General features: G+C 41.3%; 2 protein-coding genes across 10 annotated transcripts in view; one reads left to right on the forward strand and one right to left on the reverse strand.

The window, feature by feature from the left end:
- The window catches only part of LOC134209998 (protein Lilipod), a 136984-nt gene extending 118221 nt beyond the window's left edge, over positions 1-18763 (forward strand). For all 9 annotated transcript variants that reach the window (XM_062686022.1, XM_062686023.1, XM_062686021.1 and 6 more), the window contains exon 12: positions 16845-18763. In XM_062686022.1, the coding sequence (XP_062542006.1) occupies positions 16845-18141 (1297 nt within the window). In that variant the 3' untranslated portion in view covers positions 18142-18763. The remainder of the gene's footprint in view (positions 1-16844) is intronic.
- LOC134209996 (golgin subfamily A member 4-like) overlaps positions 18342-21748 on the reverse strand; it is a 40435-nt gene continuing 37028 nt past the window's right edge. Inside the window, exons 5-7 of the mRNA XM_062686015.1 lie at positions 20822-20893; positions 20635-20757; positions 18342-20576 (exon numbers count right to left, since the gene is read on the reverse strand). Of these exons, the coding sequence (XP_062541999.1) occupies positions 20550-20576; positions 20635-20757; positions 20822-20893 (222 nt within the window). The 3' untranslated portion in view covers positions 18342-20549. The remainder of the gene's footprint in view (positions 20577-20634; positions 20758-20821; positions 20894-21748) is intronic.

Consider the following 21748-nt stretch of genomic DNA (forward strand, 5'->3'; position numbering starts at 1 on the left):
CGAAGTAAACTTCTACCTGACGCAGTTCCTGTCGGGCCACGGATGCTTTCGGAAGTATTTACATCGGTTCACACCAATTCCCCGGTATGTCCAGAATGTGAGAATGTTGAAGAGACGCCGGAGCATGTGGTGTTCTATTGTCCGCGGTTTGCGGAAATTCGTAGAGAAATGCCTGTCCCAAGGGCGGATAATATCGCAGAGCGAATGTGTCACGAGGAAGACACGTGGAATTCGGTAAGCAGAGTCGTGACGCAAATACTTTCGGAGCTGCAGCGTAGATGGAAGCGAGATCAGCGAATAAGTGCCAATTCTGGGGAGTATTCAGCGCAGTGAGCAGTGTTTAGCTTCGGGTCGTCGCGGCGCCGGTGAACCGGAAGTTTTCTGCCAACCGGAATCGTCGGACCGACCTCGGCACTCGAACAGCCAACCTGCAGAAGAAAGAAGAAGAAAGCGATTTGGGTACGTAGGGCACCCGAAGACGATGTCGGCGCAATGCGTGAAAGCGTCCTCTGCGATAGCCGCCGGTAGTCGGCGCACCACCAGTGCGGAAGTTTCTTTCACCGGAACTGGTGGACCACCCTCGACGCCGGGGGGAGTCAGGAGGATTCGAGTCAGGAAGTTCGGTGCATGACCGTCGAGGGATCAAGACTATGTTGCAGTGGAGCAGTGGATTAGCCAGCCAGTCGGCGAACTAGCATACGCTAGGGGCCGGAATTTTAGAAGAAGTGCATGAGCACAGCCCCCCTCGAAGTAGTCGCAGCATCCCGTGGTCCCGGGGGGATCGAGGCAAGGAGGATAAGGGACCCGGAATCATCCGGGAGGCACATTTTTAGCAGGTCGGGAGGAGCCCAGCCCTGTTCGCCTTTAAGGTGTCTGTCGTGCAGATTTTTGATGGTCTTTAACCCTTGTAAAAAAAATACACACACAAGAAAATAGAATGAAAAGGAAGAATGAATAAGTAAGATTGAATAATGGAGGTAGAAGAAGAAGGCAGAAGAAAGAAAAAGAAATACGGAGAAAAAGAAAAAAACTAAGAAAGAAGAAAAAAGCAAAAACGAGGGAAAGGAGAAAGAGAACAGAAATAAGTAAAAAGCAAAAGAGAAGAAAGTAGAAAAGGAGAGTAAAAGAAGAATTTGGGAGGTAGGTTGAAAATAGAAATAAAGAAGAAAGAAAAAAGGGAATAGAAAAAGAACCTATGTAATATTGACGTTGTTTTTTTCAATCTATTGTAGTAGTAGTAGAACACGAAGACAAACTGGTACATCTACCGTACATTGAGTTGCATATATGTATTGATTTATTTTTCGTCAACCTATCTGGACATGTGAATTGCATAATTTACTTTTCAATCTCCAGCAAAGCCGAGTACATAAGCTAGTTTTTAATGAATGCGAGTCTAAGTAGTGGAGATTTATAGCATATTCAGACTATGATACATAGTAACTTGATGTCAAAGTTTTTACAACTGTCGTATCATATCAAGATCCATTTCATCATGTGATGAAAAAATGAGCCTACCAAGGTATAATATATTTTCTTCTTTTATAGCAAGTAGCGAAGACGCCCATCTATCTCGGTAAGCAACTTATCCGACTTACTCCCATTCATGAGGCGAAACATCATTTATAGCGATTTTGGTCAGCATTCACTCCACCACTACAAATCGTTTAGTCGTCGTAGTTTCACTGGAAGGTGAGCCACACACCCAGTACAAAGGAACCGGCTCAAATTTCTCACCTATACACGGGGCAACGTATCTGATGCGATTTTTCTTAATCCCTCATCACTGTCGTTTTAATGTGGAAGCAGAAACGCTGTTGTACGGGACAGTGTTGGTATTGACAGTCTTGCCATGCCTCTCTGTTATTTTGGGTACATTTAAAAACGATGAATAAAAACGAGGTAGAAGAAAACATCGTATGGTACAGGTAATTTACGGCTTCGGCAGGTTTGTTCTATTTTTGTCAGGAGGTTCTTAAAATCTATCATGCTTTTACATTATCTGTAGATCAACAAATTTCAAATGTTTCAACTCAATTATAGAAAAAAAAACTACAATAAATTACAATACAATAAATGTAACTTTAAGTAGACAGGAGGGGGGAGTGGTTTGATAGTAAATGAACATGTAAACGTATTGTCTAAAGGAGCCACTGTTGGCTACGTTGTACTGCGAAGTACAAACGCACGCGGTGAATATCGTGACCACCGAGTCGTAGTATGCACATAGAACTATATCCACGTTCAACACACATTTCTATATGCGTAATGTTCCACCAGTCAGTCAACACCATCGTCACGACCATCTCAGTCGGATCGGGCTAGGACCGAGCAGTCGCGCTTGACGTAAAGAAAGAAAACGGATCTCCTGAAGGAGCACGGGGAAGAAAATAATGTGCAAAAATACATATTAGGGTCATTTGGCACTCGATTAGCAAAGGATGTTCAATAGAGATACATCTTATTAGGCTTCTGTTCGGTCCGTGCGAGCCTAGAGTCTACACCAACCTACGTCATAGATGAACGAAGATATATTTCAGTAAAGTTATGAATGAACCAAGCAAAGTGTGAAGTGCTTAGGTCTCGATAATCGTCATCGAAAAACGGTGGTTTCGTCCGCGAAGTGTGTGGCAGGCAGCAGCATCCCTCTATCGTCGAGAAGATCAGGAAGAGAATAATCGTAATTAAATTTCTGAAGTGATTATAGTGGTGAATCTAAACAATAATAAGATTAGATGTAGAGAACGACAACGACAACGAATGTGCGCGCGGAAGCAACAACAAATTCTATCACAATTCGTCTATTAGTGACCGTGTGAAATTCCATCTTTTACATTTGTTGCTGTTGTTGAAACATTTACTTTTTGTGCGTTTTTTCGGTGTTGAGTGACGTAGAAATACACAACTTCAAGCGCGATAGGGTGCGACTTATTTCCGAATGTTTCAGAGGATACTTTTACGCTATATTTTCAAATGACATGAGCCCACGATTACAACAATCTTATTCTTATTGACATCATATCTCCCAAACGGGACCCTGCCGCCTTGCAGCTTAATTTCCCGTAAGCAGTACAATAGTTAGGATCTGCGGTTTTTTTAGCCAAGGTCAGCCAAGTGTCAATACGAGAAGGCCTTATAATGCAAATCTGATTTAAAGACACATCCCTTTCACAAAATGATTTTAAAATATTGGTGAAATTTAAGGGCGCAAAGAGGAATTTTTCTCTGTCGATTTTGTTGAACTCGAAAAAACGAAATGAAACGTTACTGCTACTAATATCGCAGCGAACGTTTACTGCACAGCGAAAGTTTATATTTCCGATCTCTTAAAATCTCCCCTGTAAGTCTTTGTGACCCTTTTCAATTCAGCAATAAAGACTAGTCTACGACTCTAAATCTATAATCTAAATCTAATCTAATAATCTAAATCTAAATATGCTGAAGCAGCTTAGCAAAAAACATCATGCTTTAGAAAACATTGGAAAAATATTTCGCACCCTATTGGATACGAGTTCTACGTAGTCACTTGGAGTGTATTGCAATAATTAAGTGCTTCGTTTCGATAGCAAACGTATCTATTTGTACGAAATCTTCTGGCCATTGAAGCGGCTACTTATTACATATTCCAAAGGAAAAAGTGCGCCTAAACACGTAGAGTGTGAAAGCCGAAGCAAGTGCCAGCATGGAACAAGCACCGTCGGCTGCCGTTGGCACCACTGTATTGGATAATGCGGCCAAGTTCGGCGAGCTGGAACGGGAAATCCGCCGCATGGATATGGATGCCGAGACCATCGCACTGACCTACCACTTACGGAAATTCGCCGAACTCTTCCAGAACCACATTGCCGACGATCAATCGCTGAGGTGAATATCAATTAGCGTCTTGGATTATCTTCCTGTACCTCTCTGATACGATACATACAAGTTTTATTGGCTATTATCTTACCATACGCTGACTGCTTCATTATCTTTCTGCACGTGGGTGATGTTATTATCATTATCGTTACCATATTTACTTCAAAATATTTTTACAATCCGCTTGAAACGGATGAATCTAATGTGTTATTTGGAAAGTGATTCTCACTTGGTATTGTAGTCATGAAACTAGCGGGTTCGACACTTTACATTTGTGGTTGACACCTATACCGTCTTTCATTCTGTCCTTGTGAAATTAATATTTTATTTTGAAAATTATTATTATTATTATTTGTTTAAATTAAATTTTATTCACAAATAAACGTTCTACTGTTTGACTCAGGCTGTATCTAGAAGAGCAGCTTTTGCGAGGTCTTCAAACAATAATCGTCTCCGATACATAAATTAGCAAATAACTAACTAGTTTTGTAAACTAAGGAAGATTTTTTTCGATCGTTTCACAGTTGTGGACCACACATCCCAAGAACACTTGATTGAAGGAAAATACATTGCACAATGGGGTTTTTTCCTGAAAAAAGGCATTAAATCCAATATCTCAGGAATCCACTGGACTACAATCCATGTTTACATATCAAAATAAAGATTTTTCAATAAGCAATCTGATAAACTCTCTATTGTTCACGGCACGGATCTATTTCTGGCAGTTTTGGCCAAAACCCAGCGGTTTTACCCTATTTTCTGTAAATAGACATTATTTATTTGGTGTTTTGACAAAGTAAATCTTCATAGATTTTTGATCAACAGGTTCAAAACGAAAGCTGTAATGCTCCTTTATTTCCCAGATGTGTTAGTTTTTATTTAAATCTTCTCTTCTTAAGGTACAATGGGGTTATATATGTGGTATTTGTGCACTGAAAGCTTAGAAATCATCTATCTCAGAATTCTGATAAGCTACATCTGATGTTCTTATATCACAAGAAAGAGTTTTTCATAAGGAACTTGATAAAATTATGCAAGATACTGAAATGCACCTATTTGTGGCAGTTTTTACCAAAACAATAGCGTTTTACCCTATTTTTGCTGCTTTGTTAGTCATGATTAGCTAGTTTTATCAATTAGGAATCTTTTTTTTGTTCACGGCATGCAGCAGAATTTCTAGCAGCTTTGGCCTATAAACGGCGTTTCTACCCTATTTTTTCTCATTTGATATTTTTATTGGGTGTTTTGAAAAAGTGTTTTTTTTATCAATTTGATCAACAGGCTCCGAACGACAGATGTAAAATTCTATCATTTTCCACTTGTATTATTTTTAATTTAAATCTTGTGTTCTAAGGTACAATGGGGTTATAAAAAAATCAAATCAGGTATCTTCTGGGATACATCTAATGTTCTTATATCAAAAGAAAAAGATTTCCGTGAAGAACTTGATAAAATTGTGCGTGTTATTGGCATACACTTATTTGTGGCAGTTTTGGTGAAAAACAGTTTTTACCCTAATCTCGCTTGACGTTTTTTGACCTTTTCGTGTTGGGTTTGCTGGTTAGGATTCTTCTGGGTTACATTCCACGTTTATAAACAAACAAGCTATATTTCAAGAAATTCCTCCGAAAGTTTCTCAATGAATTCTTCTGAACGCTTTTACAGCGATTCCTCTGCAAGTTGCTCCAGGGATTCCTCTGAAAGTTCCTTCGGGAATTTCTCCAAAAGTTCATTCAAGAATTTCTCTGGAAATTTCTTCAGGAATTCCTCAAAAAATTCGTCCAAAAGTTCCTCCACGAATTCCTCCGGAAGTTCCTCTAGCAATTTCTTCGGGAGTTCCACCAGGAATTCCTTTGAAAGTTCCTAAAAGCATTCCTTCGGAAGATCCTCCAGGGATTCCGTCGGAAATTCCTCCAGGAATTCCTTCCGAAGTTCCTCCAAGAATTTCTCCGGAAGTTCCTCCAGAAATTCCTTCGAAAGTTCCTCCAGGAAATCCTTCGGAAGTTTCTCCAGGGGTTCCTACTGGGGAAACTTCCGAAGCAATTCCTGGAGGTGCTTCCGAAGGAATACCTGGAGGAACTTCCAAAGGAATTCCTAGAGAAACTTCTGGAGGGATTTCCGAAGGAACTTTATTTTGATATGTAAACATGGATTGTAGTCCAGTGGATTCCTGAGATATTGAATTTAATGCCTTTTTTCAGGAAAAAACCCCATTGTGCATTGTTGCATGGCACGGCAAATGCTGTGTACTGCGTACTAAATATTTCGCGTACCTGAATGAATAAAATAGACCCCCACTTGCGGTCCTTAGCCTCTTACCCACCAACTCCTATCCCTTCCTACCCGTAGTGCTGGCCGAGATACGAGCAACCTTAGGGAAAGTTGGGAACTATGGTCGTATGCCGACAGGGAAGGGGAGGTTTTCTTCTCTCCGGAGATGCAAATCTAATCGAGCGACTGTTATCCATGTTAGCGGCTCACAACAGCGTCTGTTCCCTGGTCATCGTCCGAGTGCCAGCGAGGGACTCTGAGCAAAATTGTGCGCCATGGTTCACCAGAAATTTTGAGGATTGGTTCCAGGCCATACAAGAAAACTTTTGAAAAACACAAGCAACGAAAAATCAGCGAGAGAATACGGACCGGAACAATCGCAAAGCTCACAGCGACGAAAAAGGTTGGATTGGAAACTCGGTTCGTGGAACTGCAAATCTCGCAACTTCGTCGGGTGCACACGCATAGAAACGTGGGGATGCCTAGTATATGTACTTTGCTGAGGTAGAGTCGACTGTAACGTTCAATCATAAATTATAAGTAACACGGCTACACAATCTCATATAATTGAAACGATTTTTTTTATCGTCCGACGTTTCGACAGGGGATTAGTGTCTTCTTCTTAACACGACACGGGATTAGTGCCTTTTTCGCTGAAGAAGACACTAATCCCGTGTCGAAACGTCGGACGATAAATAAAACTCGTTTCAATTAGATGAGACTGCGTAACCGTGTTACTCATTATTTATGTGTATATGTACTGTCTTAATATCTTAGACCCCTCCCCCTAAAACCTGTGACATCATTTTTGAACGAACCCGCAGGAGGTTTGCTGGAAGGCATCAATGGTGGGAACGTTTAGAGGTAATCATACCATCTACCAGAGCTGCGGCAACACACTCGAGCTAATAACAGCTTTCAATGAGAGAATGTGAAAGTTAAGGACCAAAGGCCGGTTCTTCAACTTTAGCTTAATCAACGTCCATAGCCCATAGTCCGGAAGCACTGATGATGAAACGGCCACATTCTACGCGCAGCTGGAACGTGAGTACAACAGCTGCCCAAGTCACAACGTCAAATTCATCATAGGAGATTTGAACTCTCAGGTTGGCCAAGAGGAGAGGTTTAGACCGACTTCTGGAAAGTTCAGCGCCCACCGGCTAACGAACGAAAACGCCGCCTCCAAGAATATGGCCATTCGAGGCACCTTCTTCCAGCACATCAACGTCCATAGCCCATAGTCCGGAAGCACTGATGATGAAACAGCCACATTCTACGCGCAGCTGGAACGTGAGTACAACAGCTGTCCAAGTCACAACGTCAAATTCATCATAGGAGATTTGAACTCTCAGGTTGGCCAAGAGGAGAGGTTTAGACCGACTTTTGGAGGGTTCAGCGCCCACCGGCTAACGAACGAAAACGCCGCCTCCAAGAATATGGCCATTCGAGGCACCTTCGTCCAGCACAGCCTTCCGTATCGGTATCGGAACACCTGAAGATCACCATGCTGACAGAATCACAAATCGACCACGTTCTGATTGATGGACGGCACTTCTCCGACATTATCCACATCTGGAAGCGGAGACAGCAGACCCGCCTTTTTCTGGAGAAAAAAACGCCGCCTGAAAGTAGCGGAGTGCGACGAGATGGAACAGCTGTGCCGTTCTAAAGAAACACGCAAGTTCTATCAGATGCTCAACGCATCTCGCAAACACTTCGTGCCGCGAGCCGAGATGTGCAGGGACAATGATGGGAGCATCTTGACGGACGAACGTGTGGTGATCGAAAGGTGGAAGCAGCACTACGAGGAACATTTGAATGGCGCTGATAATACAGGCAGTGAAAGTCAAGGCAGCGGAGGAGACAACTACGTCAGTTCAGCGGACGATGGAATTCAATCAGCCCCCACCTTGAGGGAAGTTAAGGATGCCATCCAACAGCTAAAGACCAATAAAGCAGCTGATAAGTGATAAGGATGGTATCAACGGCAACAGACCCGGTGAGTGTGGCATAAATCCAGGAAATACGATGGCCCATAACTGGAGAACGTGAATTCCGGGCGATAAATCCCATAGCGAACACTTCATTTAAGTACGACATCTACTATAGCGGCGATGACAGAGCAGAACGAGGAGTTGGCTTCATGGTGATCGGGAAGCAGATGAAGCGTGTTATCCGGTGGAAGCCGATAAGCGACCGCATTTGCGTGTTGAGACTGAAGGGCAAATTCTTCAACTATAGCCTGATCAGCATCTATGCCCCAACGAACGATAAACCTGATGACGTGAAGGGAGTTCTATGAGAGCCTTGATAAGGCCTACGGAGAGTCCCCAACACACGATGTAAAGATTGTCATCTGGGATGCAAATGCGCAGATCGGAAGAGAAAGTTTCTTTCGCCTTGTCATTGGTACGGAAAGCCTTAGTTCCGCTACCGCCGGGCGCCGGTTAGTTGTAGTTGCTCTTTGGTATAGATTAAGAAATATTGTTATGGATGTATTGTATATACCTATTGTTGAATAATTATCAGTCAGTAGCCTGCCGTGGTGTAGAGAGGGAACTCTAGTTGTTATTCTTTGTGAGGGGGCTCCTTTCTCCGGCCAACACTATCATCACACGGTCGCATATGCTCCTGTGCTTTGCGGACGACATCGACCTTATTTGAATCGATCGCAGAGCAGTAGTGGAGGCTTTTCTCCCACGGAAGAGGGAGTCGGCGAGGATAGGCTTAACCATTAACTCTGCCAAGACAAAGTACTGGTGGCAGGTAGAGATATGGGAAGACCTAGTGGTGTTGGTGCAGATGTAGTGCTTGATGGGGAAGTGTTTGAAGTTGTGACATGTGACAATGACGTTTCCCGTGAAGTGAAAAGACGTATTGCTGCTGCGAATAGGGCATTTTACGGATTACGCAACCAGCTTAGGTTCCGCAACATGCAGACGGAAACGAAATTTGCTCTATACAAAACTCTGATTCTACCAGTGGCCCTTTATGGACATGAAGCATGGACGTTTAAAGAGGCCGACCGGAAAGCTTGTAACCTGCACACGTCCGACGGCCTCGCGATAGCTGCAAAACAGCTGACAAAGTCGCCGCACGGAATGGAAACAAAAATCTATCTCCATGTAAATCACATCACACACAACACAGCACTTCAACAGACCAGGCGTCGAAGAAACCCCATATGAAAGCCATATCTGACTCTCTCAATTTTAGAGGGCAGTTAAAAAATTACGTGCCAAGAATACAATAGCTTCTTGCCGCACAACAATACTGGTTACCAAACAAACCATAAATTGGATTTAGAAACCCTACATCAATCCAATTGCTCCCCTGAGATAATCTCACTACTCTGAGATGATCCCCCGACTCTTAGCCCGATGATAAGCGACGGCCGATCACACAACTTAGGCAGGGATCCAAACCAATCCTCAGTTAGTTGTCGGTTAACTGCCAAGCAGGCAATACGCGCAAGTGTCCCAGTAGTGAGTCAAAGTAGAGTGTCGCAGTACAAATCGCCTGACCGACGGAAATCCAAAAATAGTGTAAATTAGGAAAGTGGAGTGAGACAGTAGATGCGGTGCAGTGTAGTGGGTGTTTTGTAAAGCCCTAGGGCCAGGTAGTAACTCCACTGATTTGGCTCAACTGAGCGAAGTTACTAATTATTACTCTACAGAAACCCTACAGAAACGAGTTTCGGTAATGTTGTGCCTGCACCGGGAATCCGCGATAATGGAGTAGTGTGGATGTGCTAAGAGATCGGTAAGGGTTGAGATGAGTGCTTGAAGCAAGTCCGAAGTGTTTGATTAGTGGCGGAAAATCATCATATTGGCATTTTCTTAACAGGCCTTTCGTTCGCTATATAATCATGTAGCCTGTTATGCAAGCTGCATCCCAGAGTGGCAGTTGGCATGGACAGCTGGCATGGTGCCGGCGAGCAGTCTGGGTCTGTCCGGACAAACACTACGGTTAGCGGTCGCCGCGGGATACACTAGTTACACTGACACACACACAAAATACTAAACTGTAGGTTAATAAATAAGCGTAAGTACTAAACTACATTTTTTAATTGCATATGAAATTTATGTTTTTATTTTTGTTGCGGTGATTCCGAGTATTGTGTTTTTGTTAATTGGTCCCTATATAGTTAGAACCTATTGTTGGCGGTTCTGGGTACGTGGGCAATGGGAGCCAGTACCATCTTCGCCTCTTTTCAACTTTTTGTCTCCGTCTCATGCGGCCCCCCTCAAGGGGGAGGTGACAAGCTTTCGGGGTTTTTGACCGAAAAGTGCTGCGTACAATACTTGCAGGGAAACTAGAAAATGGTGTGTGGCGCAGACGCATGAATCATGAGCTGTATCAAGTATACAAAGAAGAAAATATTGTGAATCGTATAAAATACGGCAGACTTCAGTGGGCTGGTTACTTAGTGCGAATGTCGGAAGAAAGAATAGCGAAAACAATATTCAACAGAGAACCAGATAGGGGCCGGCGACTTCGTGGAAGGCCACGAACACGCTGGCTGTACGCGGTGGAATCGGACCTGGGGACCCTGAACGTTCGGGAAAACTGGAGGAACATCGCCCAAGACCGACGATCATGGAGCTCTACAATACGCCAGGCATAGGTGTATCGACGCTGTAGCCAACCAGGTATCCAGGTAGGTAAGGATGGTATCGGAGCAGAGCTCATAAAGATTTGCCCGTACCACCTGTAATGCCGTCTTAAAAGTGTTATCTTTGATCATCTTCCGTCGCCTGTCGCCAATAATGGTGAATGAGGTCCCAAAGCATCATCTTTTCATCAATTTTAAGGCGGCATACGACAGTATAGACCGCGTAGAGCTATGGAAAGTTATGGATGGTGCAGCTTCCCTGGGAAACTTACCAGACTGATCAAAGCAACGCAACGGTTGAAGGTGCCCAAAACTGGGTGAAAATCTCGGGCGAACACTTCGTTCGAATCGCACAGTGGATTAAAACAAGGTGATGGATTTTCCTGACATTATTGTCGGTCAAACGTGAAGTGAAACGTGAAGCAATGAAAATTTTACTGGTGGTGCATCGAAGACAAAGTAAATTCTAGTGGGCTTAACCGAGCGCGACAAGGCCCGCCTTGGAAGCAGTGTTACGATAGACGGGGATACCTTCGAGGTGGTCGAGGAATTCGTCTACCTTGGATCCTTGCTAATGGCTGATAATAATGTGAAATACGAAGGCGCATCATCTGTGGAAGTCGGGCCTACTACGGGCTCCAGAAGAAACTGGGTCAAAAAAGATTCACATCCGCACCAAATGTGTCATGTACAAAACGCTTATAAGACCGGTAGTCCTCTTAGGACATGAAACTTGAACCACGCTGAAGGAGGACTTGCAAGCACTCGGAGTATTCGAGAGACGGGTACGACCATCTTTGGCGATGTGCAAGAAGACGGTGTGTGGCGGCGAAGGATGAATCACGAGCTCGACCAGCTCTACGGCGAACCCAGTATCCAGAAGGTGGGTAAAACCGGAAGGGTACGATGGGCAGGGCATGTTGCAAGAATGCCGAACAGCAATCCTGCCAAGAGGGTGTTCGCTTTCTATCCGGCAGCTACAAGAAGGCGTGGAGAGCAGCGGGTGAGTTGGGCTGACCAGTACAGAACGACTTGGCGAGCGTGGGGCGCAATCGTGGATGGGGTCAAATTGTCGATTCAGTGTTATCTGTTTAGATGTAAGCTAAATCAATGAAATATGTTTTTTTATGTACGAGAAAGGGAAGACTTTCTATAATTAGAACTTTCGATGAGATTCAAGATCTTTTGGGTTCAAAATCATCGACTAGAGTCTCAAATTTATCAAGAATTCGAAGAATATGGCGATGAACATAATCACACGTATTTCATGATCAATTATGAGCTCCAAAAAGATATTCAGGTTGGATTTTTAAAACCTGAAAGAATGTTTGTGAAATGTATGTTACATTTCAAATTTTATGATCTTGTTTTTAGAAAATATTTGATATTATGAATACCCATGAAAAAGACCCATGGGACTTTTGCAATTTAAATTTCAAGTATCGGACGATTTCCTGTTCAAACCTCTTAGACCCTCTGATGACTGATACTGAACCCTTGCACAAAATGATCTGCGTGTAGAATCGAACACATTGACATCAAACATTTCTATCTCCATATATTTTTCAAAAAATAATAATTTTAGTATCGGGGTTTGATATACATATATTAAAATTAATCAGTCAGTCAGTTTTTTCGTTGAAAAGGAAGGAACCTTGAAACGAATTCTTTACATTTTCTCAAATTGTTACAGGTTGTATTCTATTCTTCTTACCAACACTCTACTATCTTTGAAACTACATATCATTTGTGTTTTTTACGCATCGTATGAGGTGAGACATTTTGAATATCTTAGTGAATGATGGGGGGAAATGCATTAATTACGATTTTGTTGGATTATTTGCTATTATGATACTTGTTAAGTGTTTCCTGCTCTATCCCGAATATTTTGGATGCAATTTTAGTGCTATATAATTTACGACTAAAATCGATTCCTTTTTTTTCGAAAAAAAAACAAGTTTTGCAACACCAAAACCTACTGTGTAATTCTCCCATCTCTTGATTCTCTTTTACGCAGTCGAGAGTTATCAATAAAATGAAAACAGTGGTTGATTTTACTACTCATCATTGGCTGAGGAGTAGACGGACTTCTATGCACGAAAAGCAGCAGTTGCCTAAAATTTGTGAGTATGGTGAATACGAATTTCTTTCGATAAACATATTTGATACCAGTCATGCATACTACGTTACTGCCCATATTTTTTAGAGAAAATTAATTTTAATAAAATTTTACTATATCGTTGCCTTTTGCCGCACGGATTTCAAAACTTCAACTTCCCAGCATGATTCAATGGAAGCCACACCGGATCAAAATATGCCACCCCTTCAATTTTATGTGGGCGTTTACAGCCGTTTATGTTGTCGCTAGTTTTCGTTTTCGAGACTACATCAGCAGCCGGTTATGGACTCTCCGTGGCACGTTGAAATCGGTACACGTGACGTACCGAGCGGGATAGCGGTTTTACTGCTTCATCACGTTCATCATCTCAATGGCACTACCAACCCGCCGGTAGATCATATTGATCTTTTTGTTTGTTCACGGATTGAAATATATTTCCTCAATTAGTACCCCCGTGATTGCATAATATTAACATTGGAGAGCTGGAAGAGCTGTTTGGGTACCCAAATACTGGCTTCGTTATTTGCATGACTCATGTTGGTAAGGTATGAGACCAGCAGCGGTGACCATTGGGTTTATGCGTCATAGCCAGTGCTATTTCATTTTGGAACGGAACCGTTGCACCTGGAGAAACCAGTTTTGAATGGGGTAAAATAGTAGGAATGCTTTTGCGACCGCTGATCTTTGTGATGTTGAAAAGTCACAAATGTTGCGTTTTCAGGATTCACTACCAAAGTATGTATGTTTGCCATTGTCTAGTACTTAGTGTATCGAGTAGAGAGGTTGCAAGACGATTTTTTGATAAAAGGCACGCAAAGACCACAAGAAAAAACTTTTTTGCATTAGGACAAAATAAATATTTAGTTGCTAATAAATTGTAATAAATGTAAGTGAAACGAACTTTCTCATATGGTTCTGATATCCTTTTACCCTTTCCATGACTTTTTTTAAAAGATTTCAATAGGAATGAATCATCTATTAAAAAACCCAGATTAATCCACCTAGCGGTGATGGAGCCTCTCTCGTGTGTTATAAAGATAGTATTTTGGCCATAATTCTTGAACCCATAATCCGATATGGCCAATTTTCAATAGGAAACAATGGGAAAGGATTCCGCGTCGAATGCAAGCTATTACGAGCAAATAATAAATGCCAAAAAAAATGAGTGAGAAATTTTCACGCGTCCGTTTTTGGTATAAAAAAAATTGTATTTTGGCTATAACTTCTGAGCCCATAGTTCGATCTGGCCAATTTTCAATAGGAAACAATGGGACAGGCTTCTACGTCGAATGCTATTTGTTGCTTTGTCAAAGTTAATTTGCATTTGTTGTTGAAACAATTCGATGAAAGTTTTCATTTTCATTTATTTAGCTTACATCTAAACAGATAAGACTGAATCAACAATTTAAAGGCACAATACAAGGTTCGAGGCCGCATCTCTCTGTTCTCGAATGCGCCCCGCGCTCGCCAAGTCGTTCTGTAGCTGGCCAGTCCACCTCGCTCGCTGCGCTCCACGCCTTCTCGTACCTGCCGGATCGGAAGCGGACATCATATTTGCAGGGTTGCTTTCCGGCATTCTTACAACATGCCCTGCCCATCGTACCCTTCCGGCTTTAGCTATCTTCTGGAAACTGGATGCTTCGCCATAGAGCTGGGCGGGGTCGTGATTCACCCTTCGGGATGCCGTCTTCTTGAACACCGCCAATGATGGTCCTACTAAACAAACATTGGAAGCTGAAGAAGAGCTTGTTTCGTCGCAATTAAGCTTCTTCAGCTAAAAAACTAGCTTGTTCAGCTTAAATTGTTTGTTGGGTAAGCACCCGTCTCTCGAATACTCCGAGTGCTTACAAGTCCACCTCGATCATGGCCCAAGTTTCATGTCCGTAGAGGACTACGGGTCTTATAAGCGATTTGTACATGACACATTTGGTGCTATGGTGATTTTTTTTTTGACCGCAATTTCTCCTGGAGCCCGTGGTAGGCCCCACAGATGATGCGCCTTCATATTTCATGACTAACATTATTGTCAGCCGTTAGCAAGGATCCAAGGTAAACGAATTCATCGACCACCTCGAAGGTATCCCCGTCTATCATAACACTGCTTCCCCGGCGGGTCCTGTCGCGCCTGGTTCACACAAGCATGTATACAAGTATACTTTGTACCTAATTTTCCTGATTGTGTCAGAAATTCCCTTGACCAATAGTTTATGTACGAAAACCGAAAGAGGAACTTAAACTACCAGAACGAGGTTGGAGAAAAGCGAGCGTGAACTTTCCACCGGTAGATCGCGAAATAAAAATACGAACCAACTTTTTGACATGCGTTTCGTGGTCCTAGTGTCTGCTCCTAGTGTCAGTATTAGAGGCCTGGATCCAGGGCTCTAGTCAGTATGAGCAAAGTCTTCGTGCCAGAACTGCCAGCCAAAGTGGTTATAATAATTAGAGGAAAGTGGGGCAATATGGCCATCCTAAGCGGTAACCCTTGTAAAATAGTGACACTCCTTCAAATTCTGCTGATTTGTCCATGAAACACCTTTATGATGACCCGTCTCTTTCAATAAACACTGATTAATGACGTTTCAGTATCTTATAAACTGGTTTTAAAAAAGGTGTTTTTATGATGCCTATATTTACCATATGGGGCAATATGACCAGTGACCACCCCCTCGGGGCAAGACGAGCATGGACCAAAAACTATATCAAAAGTGTGCTAAATTTTATTAGAATAGGGGACACGTTTCTTGCACTTCTATGGATTATGTTCAAATGATGCTTCGTTTAAAAATGTCGTATTTCATGTTGATTTGTTGACAACTGGCACTACGACAATATCAGAATTGGCCTAAAACTAATGTTTACTGTTAAAAACATATCATTTTTTCAATGCATTTTAAAGTTAGGCGACTCTTAATCCTGGAGATGACCTTGTTCCTATACAGTTGGCAATACCGCCCCAGGCCGACGTATATCCAAAGATTTATATCCTATCGAACCTAATTACTGTGAATCTCCTCAAATTATTATTGTATATTGACTTCTCCAAAGCCACAATCACCAACACTAATGTCACTGTGTAGGATGTGTAAAATAAAAGTGGGTGGTAATCCAGTTGCAGCAAAACTATCACAAACACTTTGAGAGGAATACTGCGGAATCACGCACACTTCTATTCATTTGGAGAAGTCAATAGGCTATAGTTATATAAAAGCTTCGGTAAATATCAATTTGTCCTGAAAAATAAGTAATATAGGCTTCAATTGTTAAATTATGTAACTAGAAAATTATAAAAAAAATCGAATTTCAACTAAACCATCTTCAAATCAATATTACAAGAACAAGCGAGGTTGTCAAAGTGCATTTTTCAGTTGTATAGCGCTTTTACATTATTGTTACCATGCATTTTAACCCTATGCGCAGTCCTATCCCTCACGCAACCGCACGCTGCCAAACTTAACTCCTGTTTCGTGCACTGCAACGAGAAGATTCTATTCAAGAAGAAACCGTCAGAGTAAGCAGTTATAAACGTGTCTTTACGCAAACAAATGAAATAATAAAATACAGTCCGCTTAGTTATTAAAAATAGTTCGCCGCGTTTTATTTCGTTCCGCCTTCTCCTTCGCGTACAATTATTGTGAACCATCCCTTGTAATAATAATGTGAATATAATGCTCACTTAAGGCATAATTAACGTTGGCTGTCTTGCCCCATATGGCCATCTTACCCCACTTTCCCCTAGAGCACGTTGGTTGATCGAGGGAAAGAAAAGGTGACCCAAATCTCCGAACACAAGTATTATAAGATTGAAATATCGCTGAGTAATAATCGTTGGGGACATCTGCATAAGGTTCTATGTTAACTGCTGGAATTCCTACTGCAGATAGAAAAAAGCCCATCATGCAAACGAAATTAGGATACTCGCATTGCTTTCTTTTCAGCTGATTCAAAATCTTATAGATTGATAATTACAATATCTTTTTTTTTCAGTGGACTATTCACCTACCTCAACCGACGAGCCCTGGAAGATTCCAAGTTTGCCATCAACATGGCGGCCGTTTTTGCATCCCGCCAACTTGACGATCTTGTGATAAAGGAGACAAAACTGCGCAATGCCATGCTTACAATCCTACAAGAGAACTTTCGCGCCATCGACGAACTAAAACGTGAAGGCGTAACTCGGTTCTACAATTCAGTCACACTCCTTGGAGAGTATTATAATAGGAAACGATTTCTCAATGGCAAGCGGATACTCATTTTGGGTCAAAGCTTATTGTTGCTTTTGACGACGGAGCTAGAGAAAGAAATCAAAAGATGCGAAGAAACTAGTGGCCATACAATCGATCCAGAGTTTGCAAAGTTGATACTGTCCCAGATTACGTTAAATGGAGGGGAAGCCAAGTTAGAGCATCGCCAGGAAATTGACGATTTAAACTACTCGATACGAAAGTGCCTGATCAACGTGTCTAACATGCTGCCAAGAACAAAAGCGTACCTTCTGATGGCACTGGATTTGTTTTACACTAATTTCAATTTGAGTTCCACGCTTTTGGAAAAACTGTACGGAAAGCATTTGTTTGAGCCTGATGAGGACACATCAGCGAAACATGCAGATACCGTAAATAAAGTCGAGCAAAATAACAAGAGCTCTGCCCGAAGTGAACCTGCGCCACAATCAAAGACAAATGATAGTAGTTCAAAAACTGCACCGAAAAAAACTCCAGAAAAGACTGATAATATGAAAAAGCAAGTAAGCAGAAATGGCAGTTCAGTTAAACCTAAAAAAAAGGATGTTAAGGTAGAAAATGTAAAAACTCCTACAACTAAATCACCCATCACATCACCGAAAAAACCTCCCATAAATGCCACGCGAAAGCCCGCTAGTTGGAATCAAACCTCGCCCAAAAAGGATCAACGAGCGAAACCAGCGCCGCAGCTAAAAACCCCACCGAAGAGAAATCTCAGCGAACGACTGAAACCTGTCACTCCGGATCAAACATCACCAAAAGGGCACGTTGCAAATCCCAAATCGGTCAAAACGCCGGATAATCCGTCGGTGCTGAAACAGAACTGCAAACCGTCCCCGAAAAGTTCCGTTAGTCCCGGGCAAGCTTCCGGCTCACCTGGTAGCGGGGTCAGCATGAAACTCTCGATGCCGAGTCCGCGAGCCAACCACGAAGACAACGTGGAAAATCTCGCCTGGGATGATCTCACCCTGGAGGACGAATCGCCGCAGAAGCTGCACCCTCACACCAAGTCATTTCTGACCTTCCTGGCGCAAAAGTGAAGCCGATGAAGGAACGAGCGAGCGTTGGACCAACAATTTGTGCCTTCATGTGCATTTGGAATCAATTGTCTGTGTTAAATGTCATCAATGTGATATTGCACGTTTGTATGGGATAAGAATTTTATCGTCATGATGTGACATAAGCCAATAAGGGGAGAAACAATGGGCTTTCTTTCCGCTTGGTTCGAAATAACTAGCAATATTGATAAGTGGCATGTAATTCTTTTCAATGATAGTTTTAGAATTTTTATGTTTTTAATGTCGTTTTAAAATTGATAACATTCTGTTCAATTTGCAATTGAAATGTTTATCTGCTGCATTTGTCTCTTGATACTTAAACGATACTTAAAACCTATCAGTTTGTATAAGTGTATATTAGGATGTTTTAATTCAAAACTAATGAAAAAACGCGGAGAAGTAGACTTTTAGAATCGCGGTTTTGAGAGAATTATGACGGCGAAACTGGCGACGGTTAGTACTTTACAATATTTTGTTGGCTGTATCTCGTAGAGTAGAATATCAGTTTTAGCACAACACCCCCGAACAGACAAACTCTACAACGGACATATCATTTGTAGGTAGGAAGATTTTAGATTAAGAATAAACAAAGTTTTAATGAAAATTCAAAGTATTTTATTATACATCCGAACGGTACGAAGTAGTTATTCAGACCGGAACAAATATCAATTCTCTTGAAGTGAAAGTCGCAAAATAATAATTTCTTTAAAATGAAATTTTGAATGACTCTTCTAATAATTGAATATGGTAAAAAAAATGAAAATACAAATAAACGGGTCAAATAAACAACAAAGTAATTCAACTATGAAATCAGTCAATTTACTTTAAAAAAATACAGCACAAAGGGTGAATAAGCACGGGGTATATTCAAATCTGAAATTCCTGTATGTTGAATGAATTCGTCACGTTGTATTTCACTATGCCACATGTAGTACTGGTACTTTGTACCATGACGCAGATCTCAATTTCGTTTCAAAATTTACGTTTCTCTACTGCGACAGAAACGAATATTGTTTTTTTACATTGTTTCAAAACCAGGTTGATTTCCTGCATCTACCAGTTTTGCGGTTCGAGTAAATCAATCTGTGAAGCATAGCTGTTTTCATATTCATGGATGTTGCACCATAACCGAATCAACCCTTCGATAGCCAAACCATGATTAGTAGAATAGTACGTATACATATTATTATCATAGCGTTTGAGGTTAGAGCAATGCTCTGAGCTTAGAAAAGCTACAAACTCAAAATGTAACTCCAGAGTCATTACCAACCACAGATAATAGTCAATCGAAAGAAAATATTCGCTCAAGAACTGTTTCTGTATTAAACCTAAACATAAGTATTGCATCTCAGCAGTTATATTAAAAACTATACACCTTAAAAGCATTAGATAACAGTAAAATATATAATCACACACCTTATCTATCCAGTCACAGGGTAGGTAGGTAGGTACTACTACAGTTTGGTGGAAGATTAGCGAAAAATGCACAACAAAAATAAATTGCTTCTCGGGTTATGTTCCCTTCTATATAAATACAACCACGAAACGCAAAAGGTAGGTAGGTATGATTTTGTATTGCAGCAGTTTGCTAGAAATTGGAGACATCACGTTGAGAACCATGCGATGTGAGTGTGGCTTGAGTTACCTTTTCTCCCTAGTCTAAGATGCATAAAATGTGTTTCTTAGGTAGTTTGTTCTAAAGTTAGTAGACGAGAATTGGTTTAAACTGGTTTTTCGTACCTTGCATCATTAAGCTTGTTGCACATATGATTCTGACATTCGTTCCTATAAAAGTTGCCGACATCATAATATTTTGAAGTGTTGTTTTAGCTATTTACTATGACTTTATGAAGCAGGCCTTAAGAATACCCTGCATGTTATTTCCATCCCTTGTTGGGTCTTTTTTTTCTATTTTGCTACAATTTTATAATCGGTCTAACTTAATTCATTCGATTTTGGTAACCGTCCAAAAAAATGGAGATAAAATTCTCGTTTCGCTAGGTTTTTGTCTAATCAGATTTGAACACATAACTAATCTTTTGTTTCCATATTCAAATAATTGCTGCCTGGCGTTCCATTTTATCCCCAACTCTGGTGTTTCGTTCTCCATCCGAACAGAAAAAGCATACTTGATCAATCGGTTGCGATTTCGACAACTGATTGACGTGGAGACGAGGCGGCTCATCTGAATTTCAGATAATCTCGTTCCGAAAACTTATTATTGGAACTTGAGGAGAAAGAGGGCATCCAGGAAACAGTACAGATTTACACATAGAGATTATATTTACACAAACCTTTCGTTGTCACGCATACCGCAACTAGTAGTATCGGTAGTGTTTACCGCGGGAGGGATGCAGCAGCTGCTGTTGGGCAGCGGTGACTTTTTCCTGCTATAGAAGATTATTGATTTGACCCATCTGGAACGCAAAGAACGATGAAATACAAAGTTTGTACAGTTTGAATTCATTTGCCTACCAATGACCGACGATGCGCTTCCTTTTCCAGTACAACCTGCGTCTGTTGAGGTGTGAATTTCAGAACAGCTGCTATCACCTTCACCAAGGTGGAATTGTTGCCGTTCACATTGCCACTTAGATACTGAAAATAAATTGTTCGGTTAACAGCTTATTCGCGCAAAAACAATTTGGTTAGTAGATCAAACCTGGAAGAGAATATTCCTTAAATACTCAAATTCGGTATTAGCAGCGATTCCCTCATTATGATGCATTGAAACCTGTAAAATAAATCAAGCAAAAATAATACGTGGGTGTTATTTAAATGACACTCTCATACTAATTATTGAATAATTATGCACAGTCTTAGAAGTGGTAGCTGCGGATCTATACTAATCTCAAGTTAACTATTATACCCCATAATGCCATTTCCCGGAATGTACCGGTAGTGACCACCCTATCAGTGTGGCGCATGTGATGTTTAATTTATAAAGGATTTACAATATTGTGAAAACTCATATGTGAATATGTACGTTATGTGGAAGATATTTCTCAAGCCAATGGATTTCGAGTGATTTGACTATGCGTTCAATTTGGGAATCTCGAGCTCGTTCAGTAGCCGCTAGGTTGCGAAGGCCGACAAATGCGTAGCTTAGTTGGTTGAAGCACCAGTCTAGCGTACTGTAGGGTTATGGGTTCGAGTCTCATCGAAGGGAAAGTGGTTACTTCCAATATATTTTCCAAATCAATATCTTCCACATAACGTACATATTCACATATGAGTTTTCACAACATTGTAAATTAATGTCCAAGTCGGGTGGTTTAATCCCCGGAAATAGGCAATTAGGGGACCAGGGGGCATTATGAACACCCGGGGCATATTGGACACCCCCAATATTCTTGTTAATTCAATCATTTTTCTACTTTCAATGCAGCGAACTCTATAATCCTTTCATAAACAACTAATTTATAGCGTAGAAGCCATTGTTTTATTTTCTTAGCGCATAAATTTGACAAAAAAGTTAGAATGTCTTCCAAACGGTTAAAAACTATAAGTTTCACTTCCCATAAAATAAGCCTTAATTTACCACAGAAGATGATTTCTCAATTATTGGTCATCCCATAGCAAAATTCTG

The sequence above is a fragment of the Armigeres subalbatus genome, chromosome 2 (assembly GCF_024139115.2).
Source record: "Armigeres subalbatus isolate Guangzhou_Male chromosome 2, GZ_Asu_2, whole genome shotgun sequence".
Taxonomy (NCBI): domain Eukaryota; kingdom Metazoa; phylum Arthropoda; class Insecta; order Diptera; family Culicidae; genus Armigeres; species Armigeres subalbatus.